This window comes from Trichoderma reesei, assembly GCF_000167675.1.
Source record: "Trichoderma reesei QM6a unplaced genomic scaffold TRIREscaffold_9, whole genome shotgun sequence".
Taxonomy (NCBI): Eukaryota; Fungi; Ascomycota; class Sordariomycetes; order Hypocreales; family Hypocreaceae; genus Trichoderma; species Trichoderma reesei.
Window position 1 is genome coordinate 1,174,456 of NW_006711156.1, and position 12,796 is coordinate 1,187,251.

At 54.5% G+C, this 12,796-nt stretch overlaps 4 protein-coding genes across 4 annotated transcripts; 2 read left to right on the plus strand and 2 right to left on the minus strand.

Moving 5' to 3' along the window:
- Positions 1-253: 253 nt before the first annotated feature.
- On the plus strand, positions 254-3,346 carry TRIREDRAFT_121942 (transmembrane amino acid transporter-like protein). Its single transcript, XM_006965353.1, has 6 exons — positions 254-773; positions 890-1,123; positions 1,187-1,962; positions 2,047-2,207; positions 2,296-2,361; positions 2,478-3,346. The coding sequence occupies exons 1-6, from the start codon at positions 595-597 to the stop codon at positions 3,048-3,050; spliced, it is 1,989 nt and encodes a 662-aa protein (XP_006965415.1). The 5' UTR covers positions 254-594; the 3' UTR covers positions 3,051-3,346.
- An 814-nt stretch (positions 3,347-4,160) lies between these two features.
- Positions 4,161-6,252, minus strand: TRIREDRAFT_121944 (uncharacterized protein; the record flags this gene model as incomplete). The annotated part of the gene is made up of 2 exons (XM_006965482.1): positions 4,472-6,252; positions 4,161-4,381 (listed from the first exon to the last, which is right to left on the minus strand). Exons 1-2 carry the CDS (start codon positions 6,135-6,137, stop codon positions 4,161-4,163), a joined length of 1,887 nt encoding a protein of 628 aa, XP_006965544.1. The 5' UTR covers positions 6,138-6,252.
- A 1,787-nt stretch (positions 6,253-8,039) lies between these two features.
- Positions 8,040-9,582, minus strand: TRIREDRAFT_107595 (uncharacterized protein; the record flags this gene model as incomplete). Its single annotated transcript, XM_006965483.1, has 4 exons — positions 8,040-8,240; positions 8,298-8,414; positions 8,923-9,186; positions 9,463-9,582. The coding sequence occupies 4 exons, from the start codon at positions 9,580-9,582 to the stop codon at positions 8,040-8,042; spliced, it is 702 nt and encodes a 233-aa protein (XP_006965545.1).
- A 755-nt stretch (positions 9,583-10,337) lies between these two features.
- TRIREDRAFT_107596 (uncharacterized protein) lies at positions 10,338-11,679 on the plus strand (the record flags this gene model as incomplete). Its single annotated transcript, XM_006965354.1, has 6 exons — positions 10,338-10,468; positions 10,535-10,680; positions 11,239-11,246; positions 11,308-11,349; positions 11,409-11,516; positions 11,626-11,679. The coding sequence occupies 6 exons, from the start codon at positions 10,338-10,340 to the stop codon at positions 11,677-11,679; spliced, it is 489 nt and encodes a 162-aa protein (XP_006965416.1).
- Between the last annotated feature and the right edge of the window lie 1,117 nt (positions 11,680-12,796).

Sequence of the window (12,796 nt, forward strand, 5' to 3'; positions counted from 1 at the left end):
GCGGTCAATGCGACAGACGAGCTGGAGACACAGAGATAGAGAGAGATATGGGCAGAGATAGGTAGGTAGTACCTATATAGAGGGGGGGGAGGAGGAGGCTCAGGTTTTTTTTGGTTGGTGGCACGCACCCCTCACTCGCTGGATCGGATCTTGCATGCATCACGGCAAGGGTTGGGAACCTCTCGCCGTTTCTCTTCCCTTCCCTTCTCTTCTCTTCGTCATTGCTTCTCTCCCCTTGCCCGCTGATTCACCGCAAGACCGTCTTGTCGCGTCGATCGCAATTCCCATGCCAGCGTCTTCGTGTCATAAAAAAAAAGAAAGAAAGTGAACGGCCATTCGCGCTGATTTTCCCGCAGCCAGGACAGCATCACTGATATATCCATCTTCATCGCCGGCAACGATCCAGAGAGCTACCTACCTAGTAGCTGGCTGCGAAACCCTCAAATAACAAGAGAGAGGCTGACCCCGAATCCCGCGCTCACCACCACCACCACCACCACCACCACTATCACCACTATCACCACCACCACCATCACTCGGGCTTACAGCCAGCCAGCCAGCCAGACAACGAGCAGCGCTGGTCCCGGCAGCCAAATGGCGCCGCCCTCGAGAAACAACCCGACGACATGGGGCCACTACGACGGCATGCCATCGCCCACCGGCAGCGTCTCGTCGAGCCCCTTCGCAGAAGACCGGCCGCTGCTCGATGACGCTGATGACGCTGACCATGGTGGCGCGCATCCCGACGGTCGAGACATTGGCGGCGGCAGACGGTAAGCTGACCCTATTTTTTTTTTTTAATTGCTCCTCTCTCTCTCTCTCTCTCTCTCTTTTTTTTTTTTTCGCTGCTCGAATCAGACGACGACGATGGCTAAATGGATTAATCGAGCCCTGCCGTCAGGTCCTCCGTCACCGACCGTCTCGCCGCCATGGCAGACGTGGGCGGCGTAAACAGCTTCAAAAACTTTGCCCGCAGCTGGCAGCGCGCCGCGGCCTTTCCCGAGGTCCTCCCTCGCCGCCCGAGCCTCGTCTTTGCCCCCGACCAGCACCAGCAGCACCAGCAGCACATGGCCGGCGACGACGCCGACTTCTCGACGAGCTACGACGGCCTCGGCGCGGGCGAGTCGCCGCGCATGGGCAGCCCGCTTGCCGGGTCGAGCAACCACGTTGCCGATTCTCACGACAGAGATGGCGAGGGGAAGCCTCTCGACGAAGAGATGGGCGGGACCGGCCCTCTCCAAGGCGCGTCCGCCCAGTCCAGCATCTTTGGCACGTCTCCGTATCTATCGACGCCGTCCATCATCGGCAGCTACGGCTCGTATCGCAGCAGCGGCTACGGCACCATAGGCGGGCCGTCCATGATTCGCCGCCGGCCTTCCATCGTCCGGACGGCGGGCCAGGCCGAGGAGGAGGCGGCCCAGGAGGAAGAGGACGCCGCCTTCGGCGAGGAGCAGCCCATCCTGGTCAAGGAGGTCAAGCAGGGCAACAAGGTCGTCCTCACCGTCGACGGCCAGAGCACCCTGCCGCAGTCCATCTTCAACTCCATCAACGCCCTCATCGGCATTGGCCTGCTGAGCCTGCCGCTGGCATTCAAGATGAGCGGCTGGATCCTCGGCCTCAGCATCCTCACCCTGACGGCCGCCGTCACCTCGCATACCGCCAACCTGCTGGCCAAGTGCATGCAGTACGATGCTAGCCTCATCACGTACTCGGACCTGGCCTACATCTCGTTTGGCGCCCGCGCCCGCATCATCGTGTCGGCCCTCTTCACCCTCGAGCTCGTCGCCGCCTGCGTGGCTCTCTTCATCCTGTTTTCCGACTCGCTTGCGCTGCTGCTGCCCGGCATGGCGAGCGTCGAGGCCTGGAAGTGCATCTGCGCCGCCATTGTCCTCGTTCTCAACTCCATGCCGCTGCGCTGGCTGAGCTACACCAGCGTCATTGGCATCTTTTCCACGTTTTGCAGTGAGTGTTTTTTTTTTTTTTTCCGTTTGGAATATCCCCCTTGTTTCGGGCTTGATGGAGCAGAACTGACAAAGGCCGCCTTAGTTGTGTGCGTCGTCATTGCCGATGGCCTCCTCAAGACGGATACCCCTGGCTCCTTGTGGGAGCCTGCTGCTACGCACCTTTTGCCCAAGAATTGGCTGGCGGTGCCCCTGGCATACGGCCTGATGCTGAGTCCATGGGGTGCTCACTCCGTCTTTCCTTCGGTACGAAGGCCCATGTTCCCTTGACCCTATAGACGCAGTTCTATCTGTGTGTATCTAGATCTGCTGCTAACATGTAATATCTTTCAAGATCTATCGAGATATGCGCCATCCTCATAAATGGGGACGAGCTGTCGGCATCACTTTTTCCTTTTCTGTATGTTGACCTTGCGATTCCCCTATTCCCACGCGGACCGTCAGATGAGGGAGAGAAGGGGAAAGAGACGAAAATGAGACGAGACTCCAGGGCATCAGCAAACTAATGATTCGCAGTACGTCCTCGACACGTGCCTCGCCATTGTCGGCATCCTCATGTTTGGCGACGGCATCAGCGACGCCATCACCTCCAACATCATCAAGAGCTCCGGCTTCCCCGAGGGCCTGACCATCTTCATGTGCATCTGCGTCACCATCATCCCGCTGACCAAGATCCCGCTCAACGCCCGGCCGCTCATCACCACCGCCGACGTCCTCTGCGGCCTGCATCATCCCGCCCATCACCACCAACATCATAGTGTTGACCAAGAGCAAGAGCAGTCGTCACCATCGTCGGCCGCCTTTTTCCGCTCGTGTCAGCGCCTGCTCGTCCGCGTCGCCGTCGTCGTCGTCCTGCTCTTCATCTCCATCGTCTTCCCGGCCTTTGACTCCGTCTGCGCATTCCTCGGCGCCGCCCTCTGCTCGCTCATTGCCATCGTGCTGCCCATTGCCTTTTACCTCAAGCTCTACGCCAAGGACGTGGCGCCGCGGGAGCGCTTCGTGCTGTGGTGCCTGCTGGTGGTGTTTTCGGTGCTCGGGCTCGTCGGCACGGTGTGGACGTTTTTGCCAAAGGACTTGATTGGCGTTTGATGAAGATGTCGTTCTTCTTTACACTTGCGAAGGGGGGCGGGTTTCTTTCTGCGATTTCCTTTTATGACTTTCTTTCCCACCCCCATCTCGATCTGAAATCTTGTTTGTGCTTTAGCTTGACTGGACTTTTAATCCGGGGCATTTCTCATCATGTGGGTGATTATGAATGTCTTCTTTTTTTCCTAAGAAATCCGGTAGCTTGATGGGCGACTTTGAACTGGCATTTTACGGCGTTTTATTACCTTTGAATGGAAAGGAAGGTCTAGGATCCCTCATATATGGTGCAATAGCATGTTACTTGACTTGCCTAATGGAAGCATTTGACGGTTGAGAGAGAGACACTTGTGCACTCGAATCATTTGGTTCAACTCTTGAACAATCTGCACATGGTGAACAACAATTCTAGTAAAGATTTCAAGTAAGAAGAGACAATAATGAAAAGGGGTGTCCATGTAGAGACGACACTAAACAAATTCATTCCTACGAGGCTCCATGATCAAATGACTCGAGACTCACAATCAACAGGCTAGTAAGTTCAAGGGAATGGAATGGGATACATTTCTTTCACAGTGATAGTCGAGGAACACAAATGGACATCACATGCGACGAAAACCATGATGTGAGTGGGTAACCTCTGGTATTTATTATCATGTTCAATAATTGATACGCAGAAAGCGAGTCAAGGCCACCTTCGTCTCCGGCATACACAACACACATCCACACAAGAAAAAGCAAAAAGCAGCAGTGCCCTCAAAGTGCTCTTAACCCAAAAATCAAAAACAACAAGATTTTTGTTCTCAAGAGCATTGAAGAAAATCATGAGAATCCAAATGGCGATGATCGACCCGCCGTCTGCAATGCAGAACCCAAACCCAAACCCAAGAAGGTTCAAACAAGTGGGCTCGATGCAGAGACGACAGGCAAACAATCGCTTGGCTCTTCCATGATCCTGGTCTCAAGTGCTTTTCAAGCAAACTGCTCCTCCTTGTTAAACTTTTTTCTTCCCTTCTATCCTCCCATGCCAGCGATAAACGAAGACGGCGTTAACCACGATTGACGGTTGAAGAGGCCCCCCCTCACTAAAGGGAAAACGGAGGGAAAAGCCCCCCATTACCAACCGCCAACCCACTCAACGTCCCCTAGATCGGTGCGCCTATCCTTGCGCCAGTTCCAATCTTTGGCCTTTGTCCAAGAATTCTCCTTGAGGCGATCCTTGTTCCAGCCCTTGCCGTGATTGTTGTTGTTGCCATTGTTGCCATTGTTGTTGTAGTTAAAAGTGTTGTTCAAAGAATTGCTATGGTGTGAAGAAGAAAAATGATCCCAAACGCCCGCTTCATAAGATTTGTTGTGATTGTTGTTGAATTGATGATGGTGGTGACCGGCATTGCTGTTGTAGCTGTATCCAAGCCCGAGATGGCGACGCTGCTTCCAGCCCGGGCTCTTCTCCGGCTCGACGCCAATCGTGTTCTGGCCCCTGCGACGCTCACCAAGCGCCGCCCACTTGTCGATGTTGTTGCCGCCGTTGCCGCGCTTGGAGGGAGGAGAGTAGCGCGGCGTGATGGTGAAGGCGTGGTGCCCGGTCGACGGCGAGGCCTCGTGGAAGAAGAAGCCATCGGCGACCAAGTCGTCGTCCACATCTCCCTTGATGAGGTGCGCCGCGGCAACGGGCTCCGTCTTGTGCGTCGGCTGCTCGTGGGTGCTCTCGTGGCTCCAGGTGCGCGAGTTGAGCTCCTTAAGCGCGTTGACCCGCTGCTGCTCCTGCTCCTCCTCTTCGTCCTCGTCCCACATGTCGCTCCAGCTCTTGGAGACGGTGTCCTTCTGGATACCGAAGACGGAGGCCATGGAAGGGAACGGTTTGCCCATGGCAATGGGCAGCGAGCCAGCAGTGGGGGAGACCTTGGGCTGGGGCGGGCGAGAGATTTGAAAGTTACGCATGCGAGCCTCGAGAGCGCGCGTGTCCATGATGGACGACGAGGGAGTCTGGACGTAGGCAGAGCACCAGTCCGTGGTCTCCCCAGACTTGGAGAAGAGATCTTCGCTATAGCTCTCGTCGTCGGGGATGGCACTGAGCTGGCGGCGAGCAGGGGTCTCATTGAGCGCCTTGGTCCACGGGAACGCGCCTCCATCCACGTGCGGAGTTTGAATCGACGGGGTCCGAAGAGGCTCACGATGAGCGGATGCAAGGGTAGGGTTCTCTGCACCGCAAAAGTCATCGAGGCTCTCGTCCTCCGTCGTAAAGCTCACGACGCGAAGGAGGGCATCCCGGGCACCCTCAAGGGAACGCTTCCTGGGATCCAAGTTCATGCACTGCACAATGACCTCGTACGTGTCCTGAGACATGCTGGGGAAGACATCAAAGAGGCTCTGCTTGTCGCGGGAGAAGTCGAGGAACAGGGGATCAGCCTCGGTGGGGGTGGTGAAGGGGTTGCGAGAGAAGAGGATGTTGAGGAGGCAGATGCCAATGGCCCAGATGTCGGCCTCGGCGGGCGAGTATCCGGCACCAGCAGAGTCAAACTGCTCGGGGGCCATGTACCTATCGCTGCCGACAGTGGTCTCGTAAGACCACTTGTCGGTGGTGGCCAGGCCAAAGTCACCGAGCTTCATGGCGCCATCCTGGGTGAGGAAGATGTTCTCGGGCTTGATGTCGCGGTGGTAGACGCCCTTGGAGTGGATGTACGCGACAGCGTCCACCAGCTCGAGCATGAACTGACGAACATGCTCGGTCTCCAGGGGTCCGTGGCCGTTGCGGATCGCCTCGTACAGGTCGCCCTGGGAGCAGAACTCCATGACCAAGAAGACGTGAGCATCCGTCTCAAACGTATCAAGCAGGTTGACAATGTTTGGGTGCGATCCAAGGCTGCTGTGGAGGGCATACTCCTCGGATCGCTCATCAACAGCAAGCTCGACACCGGTGTCGCAAGCGGCAGACTTCTTAGTCAAACACTTGATGGCGACAGTTTGGTTAGAGACGAGATCCTGGGCCATGAAAACCATGCCGAAAGAGCCGTGGTTGAGTGGTGAGATGGTCTGGTAGCGACCTCCATCAAGGAGGAGGCCACCAGTAAACTTGTTCCTCAAGCATTCCATGCTGACGAAGGTTGAAGATGATGAAATAATAAAATATCGTAATGGAAGGGCGGGAAAAAAACGTCAGGAATGAAGAACCAAGAGGGAGAAGAATGAATCAGACGCAGAAACAGGAGCAAGCTTATTTATACAGGAGTTTGTGTGGTAACAAGATACGTAAAAAAAAAAAAAAAGAAGAAAGAAACGATGAATGACCTTCTGTTTTATCGTGAATAAGACGCAGCCTTGTGATGAAAGAAGCGTTCGACGTTTCTATACAAGCAAGGTCGCGACGGGGCAGGGTCCGGAAAGAGACGAGAAGGAAGACTGCTCAAGAGCAGTTGAGAGAAGAACGAATCGAGACAAAACGACGAAAATGTACAAGCCGTGAGAACAAAAGAAAGAGGTAGACGACAGGTGTAGCCACGCGTGATGATTGTTGGTTGGTTTTGCTGAAGTTGGTGGATCGATGGAGTGATGATTGTTGTATCAGGTTCGCATTTGATAAATAAAATTGATAGATGATAAAGAGACAAAGGAGACGCGAAGAGATGAAACCGTGGCCAAGATGCCGAAAGGGCGGCTTGCGTATAGAGAAGAAAGTTTGGAAGAGATGAGAATTCGTTATGATGACATCGAGGTCGCGTTAGGAGAGGGTTGTGCGTCAATGAACGACTGATAAAAGGCGGTGATTATTGCCTGGTTGCAATGGTGGCTGTCGACAATAGAATGACGGCGAGGGTCGGGTCCGTCAAGAGAGGCAGAGGTGGGCGAGAGAGTCTGAAGACGAGGGGGAAAGTCGAGGACGGAGAGGGAGATGTGACAGTCGAGAGTGAAGCAACGAGGCGGACCAACCGAGGCGGTGGCCGTAAGCGGAGCGTAGCTCTCGCTGAAAGGGGGTGACTCAACCAAGGCGAAGGAGATGCAACAGAGTTCGCGAGCGCGGTTGAGCCGGTGAGGGAAGCTTCTGGTAAAAGGCCGCTGTTGGGGAGAAGAGAAGCTGTGCCTATCCGCGGTGTGTGACTCGACGAGGGGATTGACTGAAGGCTTGTCGAGTGCGGGCCGAGACCGGGGCCGGTATGACCAAACGACGGGCGGAGGGCCGAGGCAGCTGGCGCGGCGAAGGCAGTGAGCTAGACAGACGGCGCTCAGGGGACGACGATGGACGCTGACAGAGCTGCGCTTGCGGTGTCGACGGCAAAGGTCAATGAGGACTGGAAGATGGCGAGGCGCTGGCTGCTAAGATAGACCGCTGTGGTGGAGGGAGAGGGTGGGGGATAGTAGCAGGGCAAAGGGACCCTTCTTTCTCTCGACGACTTTTGCAGGAGTTTGTCGGTTGCGGCGGGCCGGTCAAGTCGGATTGGCTGGACGAGGCTTGCGAGGGTTCGTCGAGGTGGCGAATTCGGGTCGAGGCTTGGCTTGGGGGAGGAACTTGCGATTGCGAATGCGATGCGACGAGATCACTTGCAGTGCGATGCCGAGGCAAGGCTCAGATGGCGGAAGAGAAGTCGACGAAGACTGAGATTGACGACGGACGCAAGCTTCGAGGAGAAAGAAGGCCTTTGAGAGGGAAGATGTCGAGGACAGCAGTGCGGTGCCAGGGGGGAAGGAGGATATGGGGGAGAGGGACGGGAATGAAGAGGTACAAGTAATAATGGATGGGAACAGGAAGGGTGAAGACGAGAGAGAGGGAAAAGGGAATGACTGGACTGGACTGGACTGGACTGGGGGGGATGAGTAAAGAGGCCGTGGAAGAGGGTGGAAGCACGGGGGTGTGCACGGCGGCGGGCGGCAGGTACGTACCCAGTACCCCATACGGCGTTGAGGTAAGGTACTAGCGGTACCTAACCTGAGGTACCTACCTTACCTGTATGTATGTACACCTTATTGCAGGCTGCCGCGTTGTTTAGGTAGGTAGGTACTCTAGTAGTGCCTGGAAGCAGGAGCGGACGAGCCACGAGAGCCTGCTTGCCTGCCAGCAGCGGCGCCGGGGGTGGTGGGGCAGCGCACTAGCCCGCTAGCCTGCGTCCCATTGAAGGCGCTGCGATGCTGCCAGAGGGCGCTACAGCACGCCGTGCAGTTAGTACCTGCCCAGGTGTGCTGGGCCACTGCGCTAGAGTGTACCTACTGTACAGTGCTTGTAGGCATGTACATGTGCCGAGGTACCTAAGGTACACATACATAGGCACGGCCCTCAAGGTGCGTGCCGCCTGGATTCGAGTTCTGGTTCATCACAGTACACTCGACCTGAAAACGAGTACGACCGAGGACAGATACTCGAATCGACAGGGACTCGATCTGGCCACATATCAGGCTACCTAGCTGCGCAAATCAACAAACAAGAGACTCGGACAGACTACCTACATAGGTATGTAAAGTAGGTAGGTAATAAGGTAGGCATCCTTATCAAGGCATGCAGCACACAAAGAACCGTATGTTGAATGGCCCAAGCAGAGCTGCATAGGTATGGGACGATGCGATGCACAGTATTGCTGTACATTCAAGGTACAAGAACTAGTATACAGGCACTCACACAGGCAGTGCAGCGAGGTTGGGTATCAGTACGAGCTCCAGGCTTCAAACACGGTGTTTGGGGCCCATGCAAGAAGTGCCTACTCTCATACGAGTACTCCGTGAAAGCACTCATCTTCAAGCACTTTGCACCTCTTCAAGACGTTGTTTTTTTGCTTGTTGGGCACCGTGCGATTCGATTCCGCAATCCTCCCGTGCCTCGACGACGTTCGCCCTACGGAGTCCTCCGAGCCCACGAGCCCACGAAGGCCCCCCCCCCCTCCCCCCTTCGTACATAGTGCGTGCAGCCCAGCCAAGCCAGTTCTGGACCCTTTTCGGGCTTCACGTCTGCTGAGAGGGAGTGTGCAAAGTTGTCACGCGTGGCCCGTTGCGGAGCACCGTGCGGGCTTTGTTCGCACGAGGCATTGCGCAGGTCCCCGGCCACGTTGCGGTGGACTTGTGGCACGAGTACAGCTCCGTACCGATTACTACTACTACGAATACCTCCCAAGGTACCATTATCAAAGACTTCCAGATTCTCTCTGGCAGCAACAACACACTGCAAGTATTGAAGTGAATCCATTGCTGGGCGAGAATGAGATGTATGTACATAGGCCCGACCGGAAATACCTCCTCGTGCAGGATTCCGTGGCTGCAGCCTGCACTGCAGCTTGCATGTCGGTTGGGGAGGGCATGCGTGTTTGTGTCTCTGGTCAGGCCACGCCCGGCGCATCATTCACGGGCTGCATGCCGGTTGCTATTCGTACGTGTACCTCGGGGGAGGTGTAGCGCGGTACTTGCCAAGGACATTGCCAGCATGTTTTCGGCCACGTACTGTGCCTGATAAAGGAGGAACTCGTGGCGGCCACCCGAGCAAAGTATCATCGGTGAGCGCTTGAGAGGGACCACGCAATGGCTGGGACTTGTTGCAACATGGAGAATGAGCTGGAGCCATGATCGTTCAACAAACTCAGCAACTCAAGCACGCAAAGTGCCGAATACGGAGAACTCATGAGTCGGCATTGCTGGCGGGTGACGTGCTGTTAGTCATAACCGCGATGACGAAAAGGAAAAAAGGAGTCTAACGAGCGGTCCAATGCCTTGGAATGAAGACGAGTTTTTGATGGGGACTGAGGAACTCGCAACTCCGGTCAATGCTAAGGTACCTTAGTACCTCTATTGAAGGGTCCGAGTACTAAGTGCCCCAAAAGGCAAGTCGCAATTGTTAGCGCTTTGGCCTCCATGACAACACGGGACGCTAACATCAGTGTCAATGCCCAAGCCAGCCAGCGCAGGTACGAGCAACTCTGCACAGTGGGTTCAGTACCTACAGTATGTACGGGGAAGAGGTGGATCTGCCAATCAGATGCGTCCGATGGCGCTGACAAAGCGCCGCTATTGCTTAGTAGCAGCACCCCCAGAGGCTGGAGCAGTGTTTCCCAACGTGGCCCGTCTGGGCAGTCACGCCAGGTGGCGGTCCCCACAGACGACGAGATGACGAGGGTCAGCGTGACTGGACAGTGTCATTTCTTGTGATGGTCACACTGTACACTCTCATCAAGCCCTCCCTTTTTTTGGGGGGGGGATGAACCCGAACAGTTCAGTCACCTTGATAAAGATGAAGCTTGAGCGGAAGGTGTATGAGTACCTGAACACACTCGTTGGACATGGCTCTAAAACATAGAGATACCTACTATTTTAGAGAACACTATGTACCTTGGCACCTTACGCGTACCTATGCTCTCAACTGTCCGCAGGCCGGAAGCACACCATCAGCACCAAGAGAACTCCCGAATGCCTCTGGCTGCCCATCATTCGCCCAAGTCTCACGGCATGTCCACGTATGTACATGTGCTGGACTGTAGAGACACGCAGCAAGACAGACAGACAAGTAATACTCCGTACAGCACAGTTCTTACACACGAGTCGATGAGTGAGGTATTACAGGCGGTTAACTCATCCGTGGATGCTGCTGCATCTCGGCCGCGGATCGCCATCCGTCCACGTCGCAGACAGGCGAGCATGAAGAAGCAGCAGCAGCAGCAGCAGCAGAGTAAGAAGCGAAGCGACAGATTTGGTGAAGAAAAAAAAAAAAAAAAACCATGACAGCAGTGCTGCGTGGCACCAATTGACATGCTTCCTTGGTCCTCCCCCGCGTTTCTCCTTTGCTGCAGCTTATCTTTGGGAATTCAAGCGTCGAGGGCACACGACCAGTTGTATGAATGAATGACTGGCTCCAGCTGTTGTTGCTATCATATGGCAGGTAGGTACAGTAATCATACGCATTCACTTCCCGTTCCGATACTTGTCTCTGGACATTGTATTTGCTGGCCGACAAGAAAAGGCGTGAGATGGCATCAACTGCACACATACTGGCACGGCATAATAGCCCCAATTTAACCATCGACACCCCCCAAAAAGAGTTGGAGTTGATGTAGGTAGTACCTGATTTCCCGTCCATTCTCCAAGGAGTACCTACTTCAGGTCGCCATACAGCTCCGCGCACAGGTGCTCGTACCGCAGAGAAAAGCCACGTCGGTCGCCGCGTGTCATTAGACTTTGTAGCTAAGGCGGGCTTCGTGATTGATTGACGAGATTGGGCAATTTGCAGCTTATAAGGTACGTACCTACACCTTGGGCACAGTCCATAATTACAAGTATCTTAGGTACCTTATTATAGCATAAGGATGATGCCTTAGGTCATCAGGTCGAGGCACACAAGGTACTTTACTTGTACCAGCGGATTGTTCGAGCCTCAGGCTGTCACTCTGGCGTTTCAAGTGTCCTGGCGACTGGTGCAATGCCGGTCCTGATTGGATCAATCCCGAGACGGCATCTTATTGCTATCAGGACGACTCCTACACAGAAGCATCGTTTGGTACAGTAAAGGTACGGAGTACATCGATGAGTACCTAAACGACGAGCCGTTCCTGCCGTACACAGTATGCCGCACAGGAACGCGTTGCCATTGCTTTTCAAAGCTCTCGTTTTGTCTCAGGACTTCTCTTCGCATGCGTCCAACCGCAGCGACGGATCTGGTGCGCTTGTTTGATGTGCAAAAAGGGGGGGGTTGACTCGAAACATTGACGTTTTGTGTGTACTCGTACGAGTGCATGGATGTATTACCTCTGTGTGGTTCAAGATGCTTGTTTCAGCGTCAATTAGGTAGATCAGGGAGGCCCGGATGAAGGGGGGAAGGAGACTCAGACAGCGCTGTTGTACTCGTTATGTTGTTGGTTCGTGAATGTTATGTTTTTGCCTTCCGGGGGGGACAAGCTCTCTGGGGCCCCTTCTACAGAATTGCATCATCTTGCAACTGCGAAATTCCCACGACTGCCACATGAAGCAGAACAACAGACGACCAAAAACTTGATTGGAATGCATTCTCGCAGCACCTCGTTTCTGGAGAAACGAAGTCTTTGGTGTGCTGCCCATCCGATGCATCATCCCCCCCCCCTTCACACACCAGACCATCCATCCACCATCCAATCCGAATCCGTCGATCCCCTCGCGCCAATCATCCGCTTCCCTTTGACTGGGCGTCAACCAGCCAGCCGGCTAAAGTAAACAAGGACGGCCGTTTCGACTTTTTGGGGGGTTGCCTTGGGCGCGTCAGGAATGCTTCCTCCCCAGCTCCCCTTATTTGCTACGGCTTAATACACACTGTACTTGTACGCAGATCGTGTCTCGTAGCGCTGGACTGGATAATACAGCACAGGACAGAGGTGCAGTACAGTCTCTACAAGAGTTGCTCGGAGTACAAAAGACTCGGTGGAACTCTGCAAGTTACAAGAATAGAAACATCTCCAGGTCCCTTCGGAGACGGATTCGGTATTGATGGAACGAGTGGGATGGGTTGGCTGGCTATGGAGCCGCGATGAGCAGGTGGATCACGGCGTCTCTGCAATTGACAGTTGCTTCAATGCCGAAAGCGTTTCGTCCAGTATCATCATGTACAGTATTATTGCGAGGATCCATCCAATCCAGGTACGCCGGGTTTTAAATTTCGATCCATCGCCTCCCATTCCCAAATGAATAACATGATCCAAAAAAACTCAACCTGATCGCGCACCCCCCCCAAGCCTGCAGTGGTTACCCTCCAATTACTTCAGATTACCCACCGCAAAATACGTATATATATATACGTGTACTCGTACTTGTGCGCAATG

Coding starts and splice junctions, on each gene's coding strand:
- TRIREDRAFT_121942 (XM_006965353.1), top strand. CDS start 595: ATGGCGCCGCCCTCGAGAAACAACCCGACGACATGGGGCCACTACGAC. Junction 774..889: donor GACATTGGCGGCGGCAGACG/GTAAGCTGACCC, acceptor GGATTAATCGAG/CCCTGCCGTCAGGTCCTCCG. Junction 2,362..2,477: donor GCATCACTTTTTCCTTTTCT/GTATGTTGACCT, acceptor AATGATTCGCAG/TACGTCCTCGACACGTGCCT.